This window comes from Anolis sagrei, chromosome 4, assembly GCF_037176765.1.
Source record: "Anolis sagrei isolate rAnoSag1 chromosome 4, rAnoSag1.mat, whole genome shotgun sequence".
Taxonomy (NCBI): Eukaryota; Metazoa; Chordata; class Lepidosauria; order Squamata; family Dactyloidae; genus Anolis; species Anolis sagrei.
This window is the reverse complement of record NC_090024.1, coordinates 50,320,440-50,334,147: the sequence shown is the minus strand read 5'-3', so window position 1 is coordinate 50,334,147 and position 13,708 is coordinate 50,320,440. Positions and strand designations below refer to the sequence as shown.

Below are 13,708 nucleotides of genomic sequence, written 5' to 3'. Positions count from 1 at the left end.
AGTGAGATGGTTGTCCTAACATTATGATTAATACACAACCATCTACTATTCTCAATATGGTGGACAGTTGTATCTTTACAGATATTTTTGGCTGCAGCCTTCATAATTCCTCACTTCCTTGTTGAGGCTGAAGTAAAGTCTAGGTCAACAAGCACTTGAAGGACCACAGTTACCCACAACCCAACCATGCTATTACAGTGAAGTGTGCACTTCAGATCTATTTTATTGAGCTGTTTTGTTGGTATTAGGGTGGGTTGTTGTTTGTTTCCATCTGTATAATTGTATAGCATAAAAGCAATCCAGTAATATGAGTGTTCTTGACCTAATATTTTTCTTTGTAGTGCATAAATATATCATCTCGGTGCATACCGGTGATCTGTGGGGAGCAGAAACCTTTGCAAACCTTTATATAACAGTTTATGGTGAAAGAGGAGATACAGGCATCAGGAAGCTGCAACACTCTCTCACGCCAGGAGAAAAGTTTCAAAGGAACAAGGTGCTATAAGTATAAATATAATATCAAATATGGTGACCCTCTTTAAATACAATGAGCTGTAAAGACACAAAGAAGCCAACCTTAAGTCATAAAATTCAGTGGTTTGCATGTAACCACCAATTTTCACTTTTATTATATTCTTCACTTTATTTCTTATTTCTTATTCTCCAAGACAATTAGAAAAGAAACCCGTTATATATATATATTTATCATAGTGCCAAATTATCCAAGAATTGATTTAGATAGTTGGAGTCCTGCATCAGTTTAAAAGGTGGGGCTGGGGGCAGGAGGTAGGGTGTGTGAGCACTTCTGCCAGTTTCTACATTGGTGGTCTGGAGTGGATTAGACTTGGATTAGAAAAGCCCTCCATGGGAAATGAACCATTTCTAGGCTAGGAATAGAGAATAGCTGTGTGGACATCTCATATTGACCAGAGTCTCAGTGGCAGTGACACACACACGCCTCCCAGTAGACACTGCATATTTTCTTTCTCTCCACATCTGGTCAAACCTTGAGTAGAACAAAGGGAAACATCTAGGAAGCTACCATCTGTCTAGAATTCTTGGCAGGAGGTGGCTTTCCAGATGTTCCTTTTTGTCATACTCAAGACTTGGTCTATCCTGTTCCTTTTTCCCAGATGTGAAGGGAATAGAAATGTACATGCTTCAGTTGTGGGTGCATTTGCCCCAATTGCATCATACTTGTAGTTATTCCATCCAGAGTTAGTTTTTGACTTACAATTCCCAAATTCCTCTGCCTGTATTGTTTCTGACCATATTGGTTGAGGCAGTGTGAATGCCCTGGGACCTATAATCCTCAGAAGTAATTTTCTAGTATCTGATCCCAACAGAATACATTACAAGACGTATCATATATACTCAAGTATAAGTCTAGAAATTTTAGTTGAAAAACTGTGGTTGAACTTAACTCCTATTTTTAAAAAGATCCCCTTCTCTCAGTAGAATGGCAAAAGTCAAGAACTTAGTGTGTCTCGGGAGATCCTAATAGATGCACCCATCTCTCCCCTATCACTGCCACAGCACTGCTTATGGCCTCTTTAAATGACTTCACAGAAAATTTTTAATTGTAGCAGCTCTTTGATACTTCCCCTCAAGGGAACACCGAAAGAGTTGAGGAGGTTGCTGCTTCTTTTAGGTTCTCTTAAGCCTGTGGTTCTCAACCTGTGGGTCCCCAGGTGTTTTGGCCTACAACTCCTAGAAATCCCAGCCAGTTTACCAGCTGTTAGGATTTCTGGGAGTTGAAGGCCAAAAACATCTGGGGACCCCAGGTTGAGAACCACGGTTTAAGCTCTTGGTTTTCACCACTCAATTCAGAGAAATGCATAGTACCTTTCTTTGAGAAGAGGTAATACTCTATCTTAACTTTTAATAAAAATGGAACCCATTCCTTTTCTTGGTAGAGTAACAAAAATGCCTTTTTGAATGCCGGGGCAGGAAAATAACCATGGCCAGGGGCTTGGGACAGCTGGCCACCTGAGGCAGCACTGGCACTTTCCTCTCTTCGTGGAATAACTTAATACTTGTTAGCAAGTATGATGAGGTTGTAAAAGAGACAATCTAAAGTTCTCTCAAATGGCAAGGCCACGGGAATGGCAAGGCTTGCTCTTTCCTGAACTTTGCTGGAAATAGACACTGGACTGAAAACAGAGCAGCAAAGGACATATAAAAGATAAAAGACACAGAATAGTTTGAAACATAGGCACATAAAGAGAAAGGGATGGGTTGCTATTGCTAATGGCATCACATTGACAGTAGACACTAGGAGTTCTTCATGCTTGTTTGATCACTGTCCACAGATCAATTGCAAAAAAATAATAATAGCAAGGGGTATATGAAGTATGAGCTGAGGAATAATTGTATTTCCCCTGAGAGAATCAAAAGACAAGAGTGTTGAGAAAATCATTTATGTCTACTGTAACAAATGGTAACAAATGAAAGTTCCAATTCTGGAAAGTGATTTCATTTAGCAAGAGCTGCATAAAACTAGACACAATATCTAGCTCAATAGGCTTTCACATATTTCGTCTTTGTTGTTTGTCAGTTCTTATTAGGAGCCTTTTTGAGACTTAAATCCCCCTTTTAGGCTGTTTTGCTCATCCAATATCTAGAGCAGGCTTTTTAAAAACCCTATGATCTATGCATCTCCAGGAGTTTTGTTGGTGAGCTTCAGAGAGGTCTATGAACTGGGTACACAAATGATTGTTTCCCCTTTGATTTATTTCCTGCTACTTTGAATTTTTCCTGTCTCTGTAAATTTTCAGGATAGTGTTTTCAAGTGTTCACTATTGAAGGCTATTCTATATGAAAGAAATTGTCTTTTATACCTATGTGTATGTTATCATTCCATCCTAAAATGCAGTTAACTAATATTAACTAATATTAACTAATTTTTTAAATCTTTGTTTCAAAATGTAAATCTTCTTCAGGTTGATTCATTTTTAATAGAAGCTGTCTCTTTGGGCCGCCTAAAGAAAATAGTTGTAGGGCATGATGGAGAAGGATATGGAGCTGGAATATTCTTGAAAATGATAACAATTAAGAAGTCAGAAAACTCAGATAAAGAATGGTTCTTCCTGTGTTGGAACTGGCTAGATACTCATATGGGAATCTGTGACACAGTCTGTGAGATTGAAACAATAGGTAAGTTCACATTATTTGTAGTGCTTCTATCTGAAGTTGCTAAGGGTTCATCTACATAGTCACCTAAACATTTCTGTTTTTTATCAGTCTCAGAAGAGTGGGGTTGTGCTCCAAAACTACAACAATAGTGGGAGCAAAGTCCAGACTGAGCTTCATTTAGCCTTGCTGGATGGTCACGTTTACATGGATTGTCTTTTGTCACCACGATAGCCAGACACAGAGCTCCAGACAGTTCCAGGCCATTGCCAGTGCCCTTTGCTGTTCTTTGCTCTTCAGCTAGCCCCAATCATCACCCTGAAAAGCCTGGACAAATTTTCTGGATGCTGCGGGTTATGGCACATTAAATTGAAAAGGAAGAAGTCCGTGCCTGAAAATCATGCAGAGGCAACTACATGAAGAAATAACTCACATTAGTTTTCATGGATTTCCCTTCTTCTCTCTTCTATCCCTGAACCATTCAGCAATGCAATCTCTACTCTTGGAGTACTTGGGAAGCTGCCAAGAGGGGATGTCAAACTCAGCTGTCCCTTATTATGTGGAGGATATACTAATAGGAGTAATATTAACATAATATTATATTGAAACAAGATTGTACTAGTTTTTTCCACACTCTGTCTTCCTACTGAGAGATGTCTTTTCTGACATCTATGAGAATCTATGACTTACACCAGAGAATGCATTAATTTCATATGTAATGTTTTTGGGGATCGCTGTCACACATGGTGAATTGAAAGAGTAGCTTAGAACACATCTTTTGGGTAGCACAGAGGGAAATCAGCTGTGCTGGACAATATATTTTCTAGGAAGGATTTATTTATGAGTTTACAAGACATAAGTTGTATTTTATAACTGGGACACAAAACATTTAAAACTTCACATTTAAGGCATCACATAGTTGACATGGAAGGGTGGGCAGATGGCAGGTAGTGATATTAAATATCTGGCAGCATTTGGTAAAGAACACTCAAGGGTAATGACTATTTTGACAGTTTACATTTGAGTCTTCATATTTGAAGCATACCAAAATAAACATCCAAATTCTGAAAGAATAAATGTAATATTCTAAATATGTAAGTAGATTTAAAAAGTTCTTATTCAGAATGTGAATACTAGAAAATGCCCTGGAGTTTGAATATTTACATATTCATCCCGGCTGTATCTAAGGATGAAGAATAACTCTCTCTCTGTGTGTGTGTATGTGTGTTGTTGCATGAAAAAGTGCATGTAGACACAAAAGTACTTCATATTTTGAATATATTTTGTCATAACCTATATTTCATCAAAATAGAAGGTTTCTAAATGTAATTTATGTCAAAACACACATTCCGTTCGTTTAGTTATATTCTATACCATTTGGTACATGTTTTGATATGTTGTATTGAGCTGAGAACTGCATTGCAAAGTGTGAAGAGGCAAAACGTGAAGGGTAATTACATCCTAATTTTCACATTATTCTAAGAACTGCAAAGAACGTATTCTTCAGGCATCCTTACATTTTGCTAGTATGAATTTGAACGCAACTGTTCTGATGTGCTATTCTATGTATGTTGGGACTTTGACAATCCAAATTGATTATTTGAATTGCACCAGCTAATTGGACAGAAAGGAATGTCAGTCACCATTTTTTCATTTGAATTGAAAGTAAGGGTTTCTGTCTTAAAAGAGCTGGGGGAGTCTACAATCAACACTGGGAATCCATTATCCTCCCCTTAGGATCTAGTCTGGAAGAACTTGTCTTGATCAATTGTCATGCAGGGAAATCATTTATAAAACTAAGCCAATTGTTGTCATAGGTACAGTGATGCAGACAGTGATAGAAATAAATAAAAGTATTAAATATATAACAATAATATAAAATAAAAAATTTCCTGTGTCAGGGTAAGAGGGAATTGCTTATGAGGTGCACACATAGGGCAGATTATTGCACGACTGTGGTGTATCTGCACTGTCTCATTATAACTGTTTGATACCATTTTAACTGTCATAATTCCATCCTAATATACTTCCCTATCACCCGGGGAAGTCCCCTCCCATTCTGTTTTGCCAGCAGGTGTGGTGAAATGCCAGACATGAGGGGCAACTCTGTTGCCCCACATGCTGACCGGTGAGGTGAGACACTCCTCATCATACCGAGGAAGCATTGCCCAAATAGGACAGGAGTGTGCTGGCTTCATTGGAGCCAGCACAACACAAACCATCTTCCATGTTGCAAGGAAAGCATCTAGTGATGCTTTTACCCCAGTTAGCGGCAGAGCCACAGGCAATGTCTGATGGCTACTGTGGGGTTCCATTCCCAAAGAAAGCTCTAAGCGTCCTAGGACACTTATTTTGAGCAATGTGATGAGGTAAATAATATACTCTGGAATTGTAGTTTGGAGATAGCTCAAATGCATAGATCACTACCCCAGAATGACTCTTATACTGAGCTCTCTGGTAGATAATTCAAAGTACCATATGAAACTGTGGACTACAGAATGGAGCCACAGCTTTACGATGGTATAAAATAGAGTTGTGTAATGTGGCTACACCTCATATATTGAAGCCAAGAAAATTCTTCATTTGTTGAATTTCTGCTCTGCTTGCAGCCATAAAAGACACAAGAATCCTGTCATGGAAAGTGCATTCATGCTTATTTTCCACAGTATATTAAACCTAATCAATCATCTACTCTTGATTGCTAACTTAATGGTGCAGATGTAGTGAACAGGCACAGAATTGTTCAGGGGATTTTGAACGCTGCTGCATGAAGATCTGACAAATACTGCTTGTTTGATTTATTATACTTTCACTTATCAGTAGTATCATGCAGCATGTTACTGTTTATGACCCGATTGCAAGTTCATTTCACTGACGCAATTTCCACCTGTCATTGTCTCTTGCACTAAATAGTGCTTGTAAGTGATACAGACTGAAGGATATAGTGGAATCTGTACTTGTTTGCTTGTACAGCACCAGTAAATTAGACTCTGAAAGGTACTGGCTATTCTGTAATAATATCAAGAATGGACACTGAAATCAAATTAGTATGTTTTGGAAAGTTCTGTATTTCAGATTTAAATTTTAAAAATTACTGTGGTTATAGCAGTGGGCTAAAATTTAGCTAATACTAAACACTTCCAAGTTCCATTTTTATACTTACACAAGTTATGTATATATGATGTCAAACCAAATTTAAAAATCAGTTTTAAAAACCTTGTAATCAATGGACATTAAAAACTACTAACTACTCCTTTCATTTACTATCAAAACTGTCCCTAATGATGTCAACATTTGACTTGTGTCTTCAATCTCTTTAAGGCAAAAAAAGGATCTCTTTTTCAACAAATTCTGAAACCAGCAAACAATCATCAGGTTTATGGATAATAGATATCATTGGGTCTGACTTTAGTTCTAAAAGTGATCCAATACATCTTACTTTAATCTTTTATGGAAATCAAGATCATAAAAAGTTGGCACTTCAGCTTTCAGAAAAAGAAACACAAATCAAAGTGAGTATTTCTTTTTGTAAAAGAAAAATCAAAAGTACAACAGGTAATGCAGGAAATACATGTGTGCATGGAGTGAGAATGTTTTCAGGGATGCAAGATCAGATGACCCCACAACAAGTAAATATGATAATGTATTTGGGAGACTTTAACTTAAATCTAAATGTTAATACCAACTGGTTTAATACCAATTTCATTGAATCAATGAAATCTATACAGAGCTAATAATTAGATTTAGGCCAATATTATTTCTCAACAATGACCTCAATAATTAATTGAATAATATATCAATGAATATATCCAGGACACATTTAGATAATGTGTGTCCAGATAGCACAAAAATGCTCTAGGGAAGATACCGTATTTGATGGCCTTCATGGTCAGAGACCAAGAGGCTTTGCTATAGGAGCTATACACTGAAATGCTGTAAGTAATGGGTGCAGTGATTGCAGTGTGTTTAAGGCCTGACCACCTCCTCACTAGTTTCTCCAATTTCTGAACATGACCGCTGCTGCTCATAGGCTCTCATGTTTGTGACTACTGCTGGTTCTTCTTGTCTCTTCATTGCAGGGCCTGTTCGTCGAATTTTCTCCTCTTCCCCCAGTGCATAAAGCTCTATTAAGGTGTTCTTTAATCTAGATTGATTAAAATTCAAGTGCTGTAGAGCACTAGTCCCAGGATAAACACACTTTGTATTTTCTACGTGTGGGAAATGACAGTCTCACTACTATTTATTTACTAAATCTATTTGTTAATCTTTTTTTTCAGCCCATAAAGTTTTGTGTGTACAAAGTGATGCATAGTGATATACTTATTAAACATTTTTACAACCAGATGAAAAACAATTGTCAAACCAAATTTTAAAATCATTTTTAAAAACCAAGGGTTGTAATAGTTTGGGCCATTTGCTGGAAGCTGAAAGCTAGACTTCCCTTGGGAGGGAGTTTCACAAGTGAGGGGTTGAAGTAATATCCTGATCTCAAACTATTTAGAGCTTTGTAGCTTTTTCATTTTCTTTTCCAAAAAAGTGTCTTGATTTAAACTCAGAACCAAATTGGAACCTACTGTGTTAAATTCAAAACTAGGCTCTTAATTTCATGCTAGATAACAATCAAGTCATCATCTTTAGTGCTAGATATATCTTTCAGAAAATGTTCAGATTTTGAACAATATAGAGAGCCGCTATCTGTAGCAAAGACACCATATGAAGAAAGTTACATCAGGGATTGCAAGCATTCCCGGCCTAACTTTGAAATGATCTGGGTCAAATGCCATTCCTCCTTTGTAGGATGTTGGCAGACTTTCCTGTCATTTTGTGATGTCAGTATCCACATTCTGAAAGGTGTTAGGAATTGGGTGCAATCCCTATGTTAATTTCCCATAATATCACAAAGGTATGTTATGCATATTCAAATGGTGAGTAAAACTACCTGTTCAGGGATGCTTTTAAGTTCAAAACCACAATTTGTGGACTTAAGTATTGTGGACTTTGTGGACTGATTAAAAGTAGTGGATTTGGAAACTTTTTTTTGGACGAATCCTCCCAGAATCCTCCAGCTAGCATAGCTACTTTACTTATGCCAAATAGTAAGCTGCTTTATTTAGACTCCATCTGGGATTATATTTCTTTCATGAAAGCACAATCCTTTGAATTCTTGCTTTTGTCATTGCAGCTGGTATCTCACAAGAAACAGGATGGCAGTAATGTTTACAGACTTCTGAATGATATATTATAAATCAAAGAATCAATGCCTGTTAATTTCCCCATCATAGCGTATAATTGGAAGAGCCAACCTGTGCCCCTCCAGATGTTGTCAGACCTAGCCAGCATTATCAGTCATTAAGGAAGCTGGGAAATGCAGTTCAGACTATCCCAGGTTGCATACCCAGGGTAAAATAATGACATGCTTAGGATTTCATAAAATAACATGCACTAATTCAGTTTAAAGCAAAGTGATCGCTCCAATATTATTGTGGTTAAAGTGGAATTTTCTTTCTCTTGTCCCCTCCCCTCTGCTTTTTCTTCCATTAAAATGTGTTTGTGGAAGCACACAGAGACTGCTGTAAAGAGGAAGTGTTATCCATTTCTGGTTCTGCTGAATTCCATCCTTCCACAACTAACAGAAGTCCACCACTACATTCTAATGCTAATAGTATTTTTCATGAGTTGCACAGGCATCAACCAGAAATCTGTGAAATGTGTTTATTGTTTTATGCCTCCAAGTCATTTCTGACTTATGACAACATTTAGGTGAACCTATTCTTCAGAGGCTGAGAGAGCATGGCTTGCCAAAGGTCACCCAGTGGATTTTCATGTCTGATCAGGGATTCAAACCCTGGTCTCTAAGTTGTAATCTAGCATTCAAGACACTATATGCTGAATTCTACAACATATCCAAATTCTCTGTGTATGCACCTAAATGATACCCATATTTGCAAATATGTGTGCTGCACAATCACACTTTTCATTTTTAGTTGGGCATCTAAAAACATCTTAGATGGAAACTTTTTAAAATAATGTTCAAAGAAACAATTTTCCTTTTTTAAAAAATCAGTAAGATTCATTTTATCCAAATGAGTAGTTAATGTTGTTTCACAAAGAAATACACTTTTATATTTATTTTAAATGTCCAGAGTATCTATCATCCATCCATCCATCCATCCATCCATCCATCCATCCATCCATCTATCTATCTATCTATCTTGTTTTGATGCTTTGGGGAAAATTCTTCCTTATAAACCCGGCATGCTGCTTTAGTATCTGAAAGTGATGAGAAATCTTATATAATGGATGGGCACATAGTGATAGACAATTCAAAGCAAGGGCAGGAAAGTTTTTGACTGCGTTTGTCACCTTCTCACACAGGATGAACTAAAAAAGATTGGCTCCCTTTACAAGATTCAGATTTCGGGTCCACATGCTCAGCTAAGAGAGCCTTGGCATTTGGACATGTTGCATATGAAACATACAAGCACCAATGAAGAAATGTGGTTATATTTTAACTCTTGGTTCAAACCCAATGAAGAAAAATGTATTGAACTACCAGCAGTCTGTTCTAATCAGGATCCTTTGCCTGGTAAGATAAATCTGCTTTCTTTACAGAAGCAAGAAAGCTTGGATGCCTTTAAGGAGCTGATATAGTCTGAGCAATGATGTTGACCTTAGATTTTAGATTGATGGATATCCTATTTTAATGTTCTATTTTTTCTCTCTTTGATGAAAATAGTCAGTTGTACAGAACTAGTAGCCCAATCCTACCCATGTTCATTTATACATAGAACTGAGAATTGTACTGCAGTCTTACATGTTGTAAAATATAGTCTCTAACGTTTGGGGCTGATACAGAAGCAAATGCAGGACTGGAGATACCAGTTATATTACATGGAATTGTTAAACACTGGACTTGACACTGGCAAAGTGGAATTTCAGCAATGATAACCCTCTGTTTCCACTAACTATCACCCAATATCATGTACATCTTGCTGCCACTTTGCACTCTCTCAGGACTGTAGTGTTTCTTTTCATTGATGGGCTTCCCAATACTGCTGCCTTTCCATTACTAATTTAGGTGTGGTAGATCCCTTCCACTTCTTTTCTAGCAGTCACATGGTATTAGTGGATGCAATTATCCCCCTTTCCCTCCCTCTCTCCCTCTCCTTCACCCCTTTAATATGAGCATGGGAAAGGTTTATTGATAAAATCAGTGGTCTGATCTTATGCATAGCTCCTTGGGGGTGATTGGTACAGGTTGTGGCTTATCAATAAACCTTCCCCGTGTTCATATTAAAGTAAGCATAGTTACATTGTGTGCTGACCTCCTTTTTCATCAAAATGGAGAACAATATCTTACACTCAAAACCATTCTATATTTTATAATATCTGTCTGCCTTGAAAAGGGAAGTAATATCCCTGCAATACTCTCATCTAATAATGGTAACATTATGCGGGCACAACAGTCAATAATCCCCTTTGCTTCATGCAGGAGATTCAGAGTCAGTGCATTCCCAAGAGATGGCTTGCCAGTCAGGAGGAGGTCACCACTCCGTTAGATAATTACTTCCTTTGTTGAATTGCTTTCACCCTTAAGAAATTTATCCTGATACTCATTCAAAGTATACTCTCCTGTAATATAAGCTCATTAGACTCAGTCCTGCCCTCTAGTAAAAAACTTTCTGCTAGGCCTGTCGCTTCCTATTTCTTTTATTTTCCTTGTATTACAGTAAAGAGCTGTAGCACAAACAGTGGGAGGTGGAACAGAGATAGTGAAATTGTAAATAATGGCCAGATTGCCTTGCATGCAAGTCTACTATAATGGAAAGGTCACATAATCTATTGGACACAGCTGCAGCAAATCAGACAAAGAAACCCTTGAATTTGGAAACTTAATGCCTTGGTGCAAAGGAAATATAATTTCAATGAAACATCTCTCATTACACAGCAACTCTGGTAACTCCATCAATATTCTCTCTCAAAGAAGTGGCACTGAACATAGGAAAGCTGGAGCTGATCATGGTAGACAGACATCATGGTTATTAGCAAAACATTAACTTTACTCATTTCTCAGATTATTTCATATTCTAATTTTGCTATCTCAATGCAAAATTGGCCTTTAATTTACATAATGCAAACTTAAAAATGTACATTTATGAGATCATTTCTACTAAAGCTGCAATTGTATGTATACTTATCTGGGAATTTACTTCTGGGCAGATGCTACATTTTCAATGTGCTTAGATTTGATGGGATGGGAATTACAGTAAATTCTTCTCCATAATGCTGGACTTCAATCCCCATTAGCCCCCATCAGGCTGGCCAATGATGAGGCATCATGTGAGAAGTACTTCACTGATGTCTGGAAAGTTATAGGTCCCAGATATTTATGGCTCTATCAAATATCTGTTTGTTTAAAATTTATTAGTATTTCTTTGAGCACCCTTTGGAGTGTTTCCAGAATTGTCAAATCTGAAATACTCCAGACTCCAAAGCTGATCAATAAGTGGCTGGATATACTGAAGTAAGGATGTGCAAATCTGTTATGTTTTTGCTTGGAATTTCAGGTGCCCCCCCCCCCCAATTGTGTTTTTGGGAAGATTTCAGGAGATGAGGAGTGGGGAATGTTCAGATTCGTAATTCGGAACCCTGAGTTTTATTTCGGGAAGAATCTTCCCAAAAACAGAACTGGGGGTGGGGGAAGCGAATGAAAACCGAATTGGTTCTGTGCCATTTCACACACCCATATACTATAGTAACATTTGCTTTCTGATGGATCATTGTACACACACTATGTTTCATAATTATTATTAACTAGCTTGGGGACCCGGCGTTGCCCGGGTTATTGGAGAAAGTGGGTAATGGCGGTTCTGTATGCCAAGTTTGGTCTTTATTGGTCTTTGGATAACGGCTGCATTATTTTCAGGAAGTGAGTGAAGGTACTTGAAGTCCCATCATCCATGGCCCATCCTCCTCCAAACAGCAGCAGGATATAGAGTGGGTCATGGGGGCTCTGTGTGCCAAGTTTGGTCTTTATCAGTCATTAGATGAGGGTGGCAGTGGTGTCAGTAAGTGAGTGAAGGTACTGCAAGTCCCATCATCCATTGTCAAATTCTTCCAAACCGCACCAGGATGTAGAGTGGGTCATGCTGGGTCTCTGTGTAAATTGTGGTCCTGGTCCATCATTTTTGGCAGTTGTAATGGTCTTAGGAAGGGAGTGCAGGTATTGCAAGTCCCATCGTCCATGGTGCACCCTCCTTCAAACTGCACCTGGATGTAGAGTGCGTCATGGAGACTCAGTGTGCCAAGTTTGGTCTTTATCGGTAATTGGATGAGCGTTGCAGTGGTCTCAGGAACTGCGCAAAAGTACTGCAAGTCCCATAATCCATGGTCTATCCCCAGCCAAACACACACCAGGAGGTAAAGTGGGTAATGAGAGGTCTATGTGGCAAGTTTGGTCCTGATCAGACATTGGATGAGGTTAACAGCGGTCTCAGAATGTGAGTGATGGTACTGTAAGTCCCATCATCCAAAGTCGATCCTCCTTCAAACTGCAGCAGGATGCAGAGTGGGTCATGGGGGCTCTGTGTGCCAAGTTTGATCTTGATCAGACATTAGATGAGGGTTGCAGCTGTCTTGGGAAGGGAGTGGTGGTACTTCAAGTCCCATCATCCATGGTCTGTCCTCCTCAAAAGTGCACCAGGATGTAGAGTGGGTCATGGGGACTCTGTGTGCCAAGTTTGGTCTTGATCAGTCATTGGCAAGGATCTCAGTGGTCTCAGGAAGTGAGTGAAGTGACTGCAAGTCCCATCATCCATTTTCAAATTCTTCCAAACCGCACCAGGATGTAGAGTGAATTATGCGGGCTCTCTGTGTAAATTGTGGTCCTGATCCATCATTGTTGGTAGTTATAATGGTTTTAGGAAGGGAGTGCAGGTATTGCAAGTCCCATCGTCCATGGTGCATCCTCCTCCAAGCCGCACCAGGATGTAGAGTGGGTCATGGAGACTCAGTGTGCCAAGTTTGGTCTTTATCGGTAATTGGATGAGGGTTGCAGTGGTCTCAAGAATTGAGCAATGGTACTGCAAGTCCCATAATCCATGGTCCATCCGCGACCAAACCACACCAGGACGTAAAGTGGGTCATGAGAGGTCTATGTGCCAAGTTTGGTCCTGATCAGTCATTGGATGAGGTTAGCAGCGGTCTCAGAATGTGAGTGATGGTACTGCAAGTCCCATCATCCATGGTTCATAGTCCTCCAAACTGCAGTAGGATGTAGAGTGGGTGATGGGGGCTCTGTGTGCCTATTTCGGTCTGTATTGGGAGTGTTCTGACCCAGCCCCCGGCCTTTCCTTTCCTCTCTTTCTCATCTCAGAATCTTGGATTTGAGGCTGGCCAATCAGAGACCATATGCAAATTTCCTTCTGTCATGCCCCATTTCTGCCATGAGCCCTCTTCTCCACCAGGGGCGCCTATTGAAGCTGGCCAATCAGAGACCATATGCAAATAGCTCCACAGTGGCAGCCAATCAGAATCTTGGAACTTTCAGGCTAGCCAATCGGAAAGCTGCCACAAA

At 39.0% G+C, this 13,708-nt stretch overlaps 1 protein-coding gene across 1 annotated transcript in view; it reads left to right on the top strand.

Moving 5' to 3' along the window:
• RP1 (RP1 axonemal microtubule associated) overlaps positions 1-13,708 on the top strand; it is a 222,929-nt gene that overhangs the window by 139,499 nt on the left and 69,722 nt on the right. The window contains exons 33-36 of the mRNA XM_060775314.2: positions 342-496; positions 2,943-3,156; positions 6,454-6,644; positions 9,508-9,718. Of these exons, the coding sequence (XP_060631297.2) occupies positions 342-496; positions 2,943-3,156; positions 6,454-6,644; positions 9,508-9,718 (771 nt within the window). The remainder of the gene's footprint in view (positions 1-341; positions 497-2,942; positions 3,157-6,453; positions 6,645-9,507; positions 9,719-13,708) is intronic.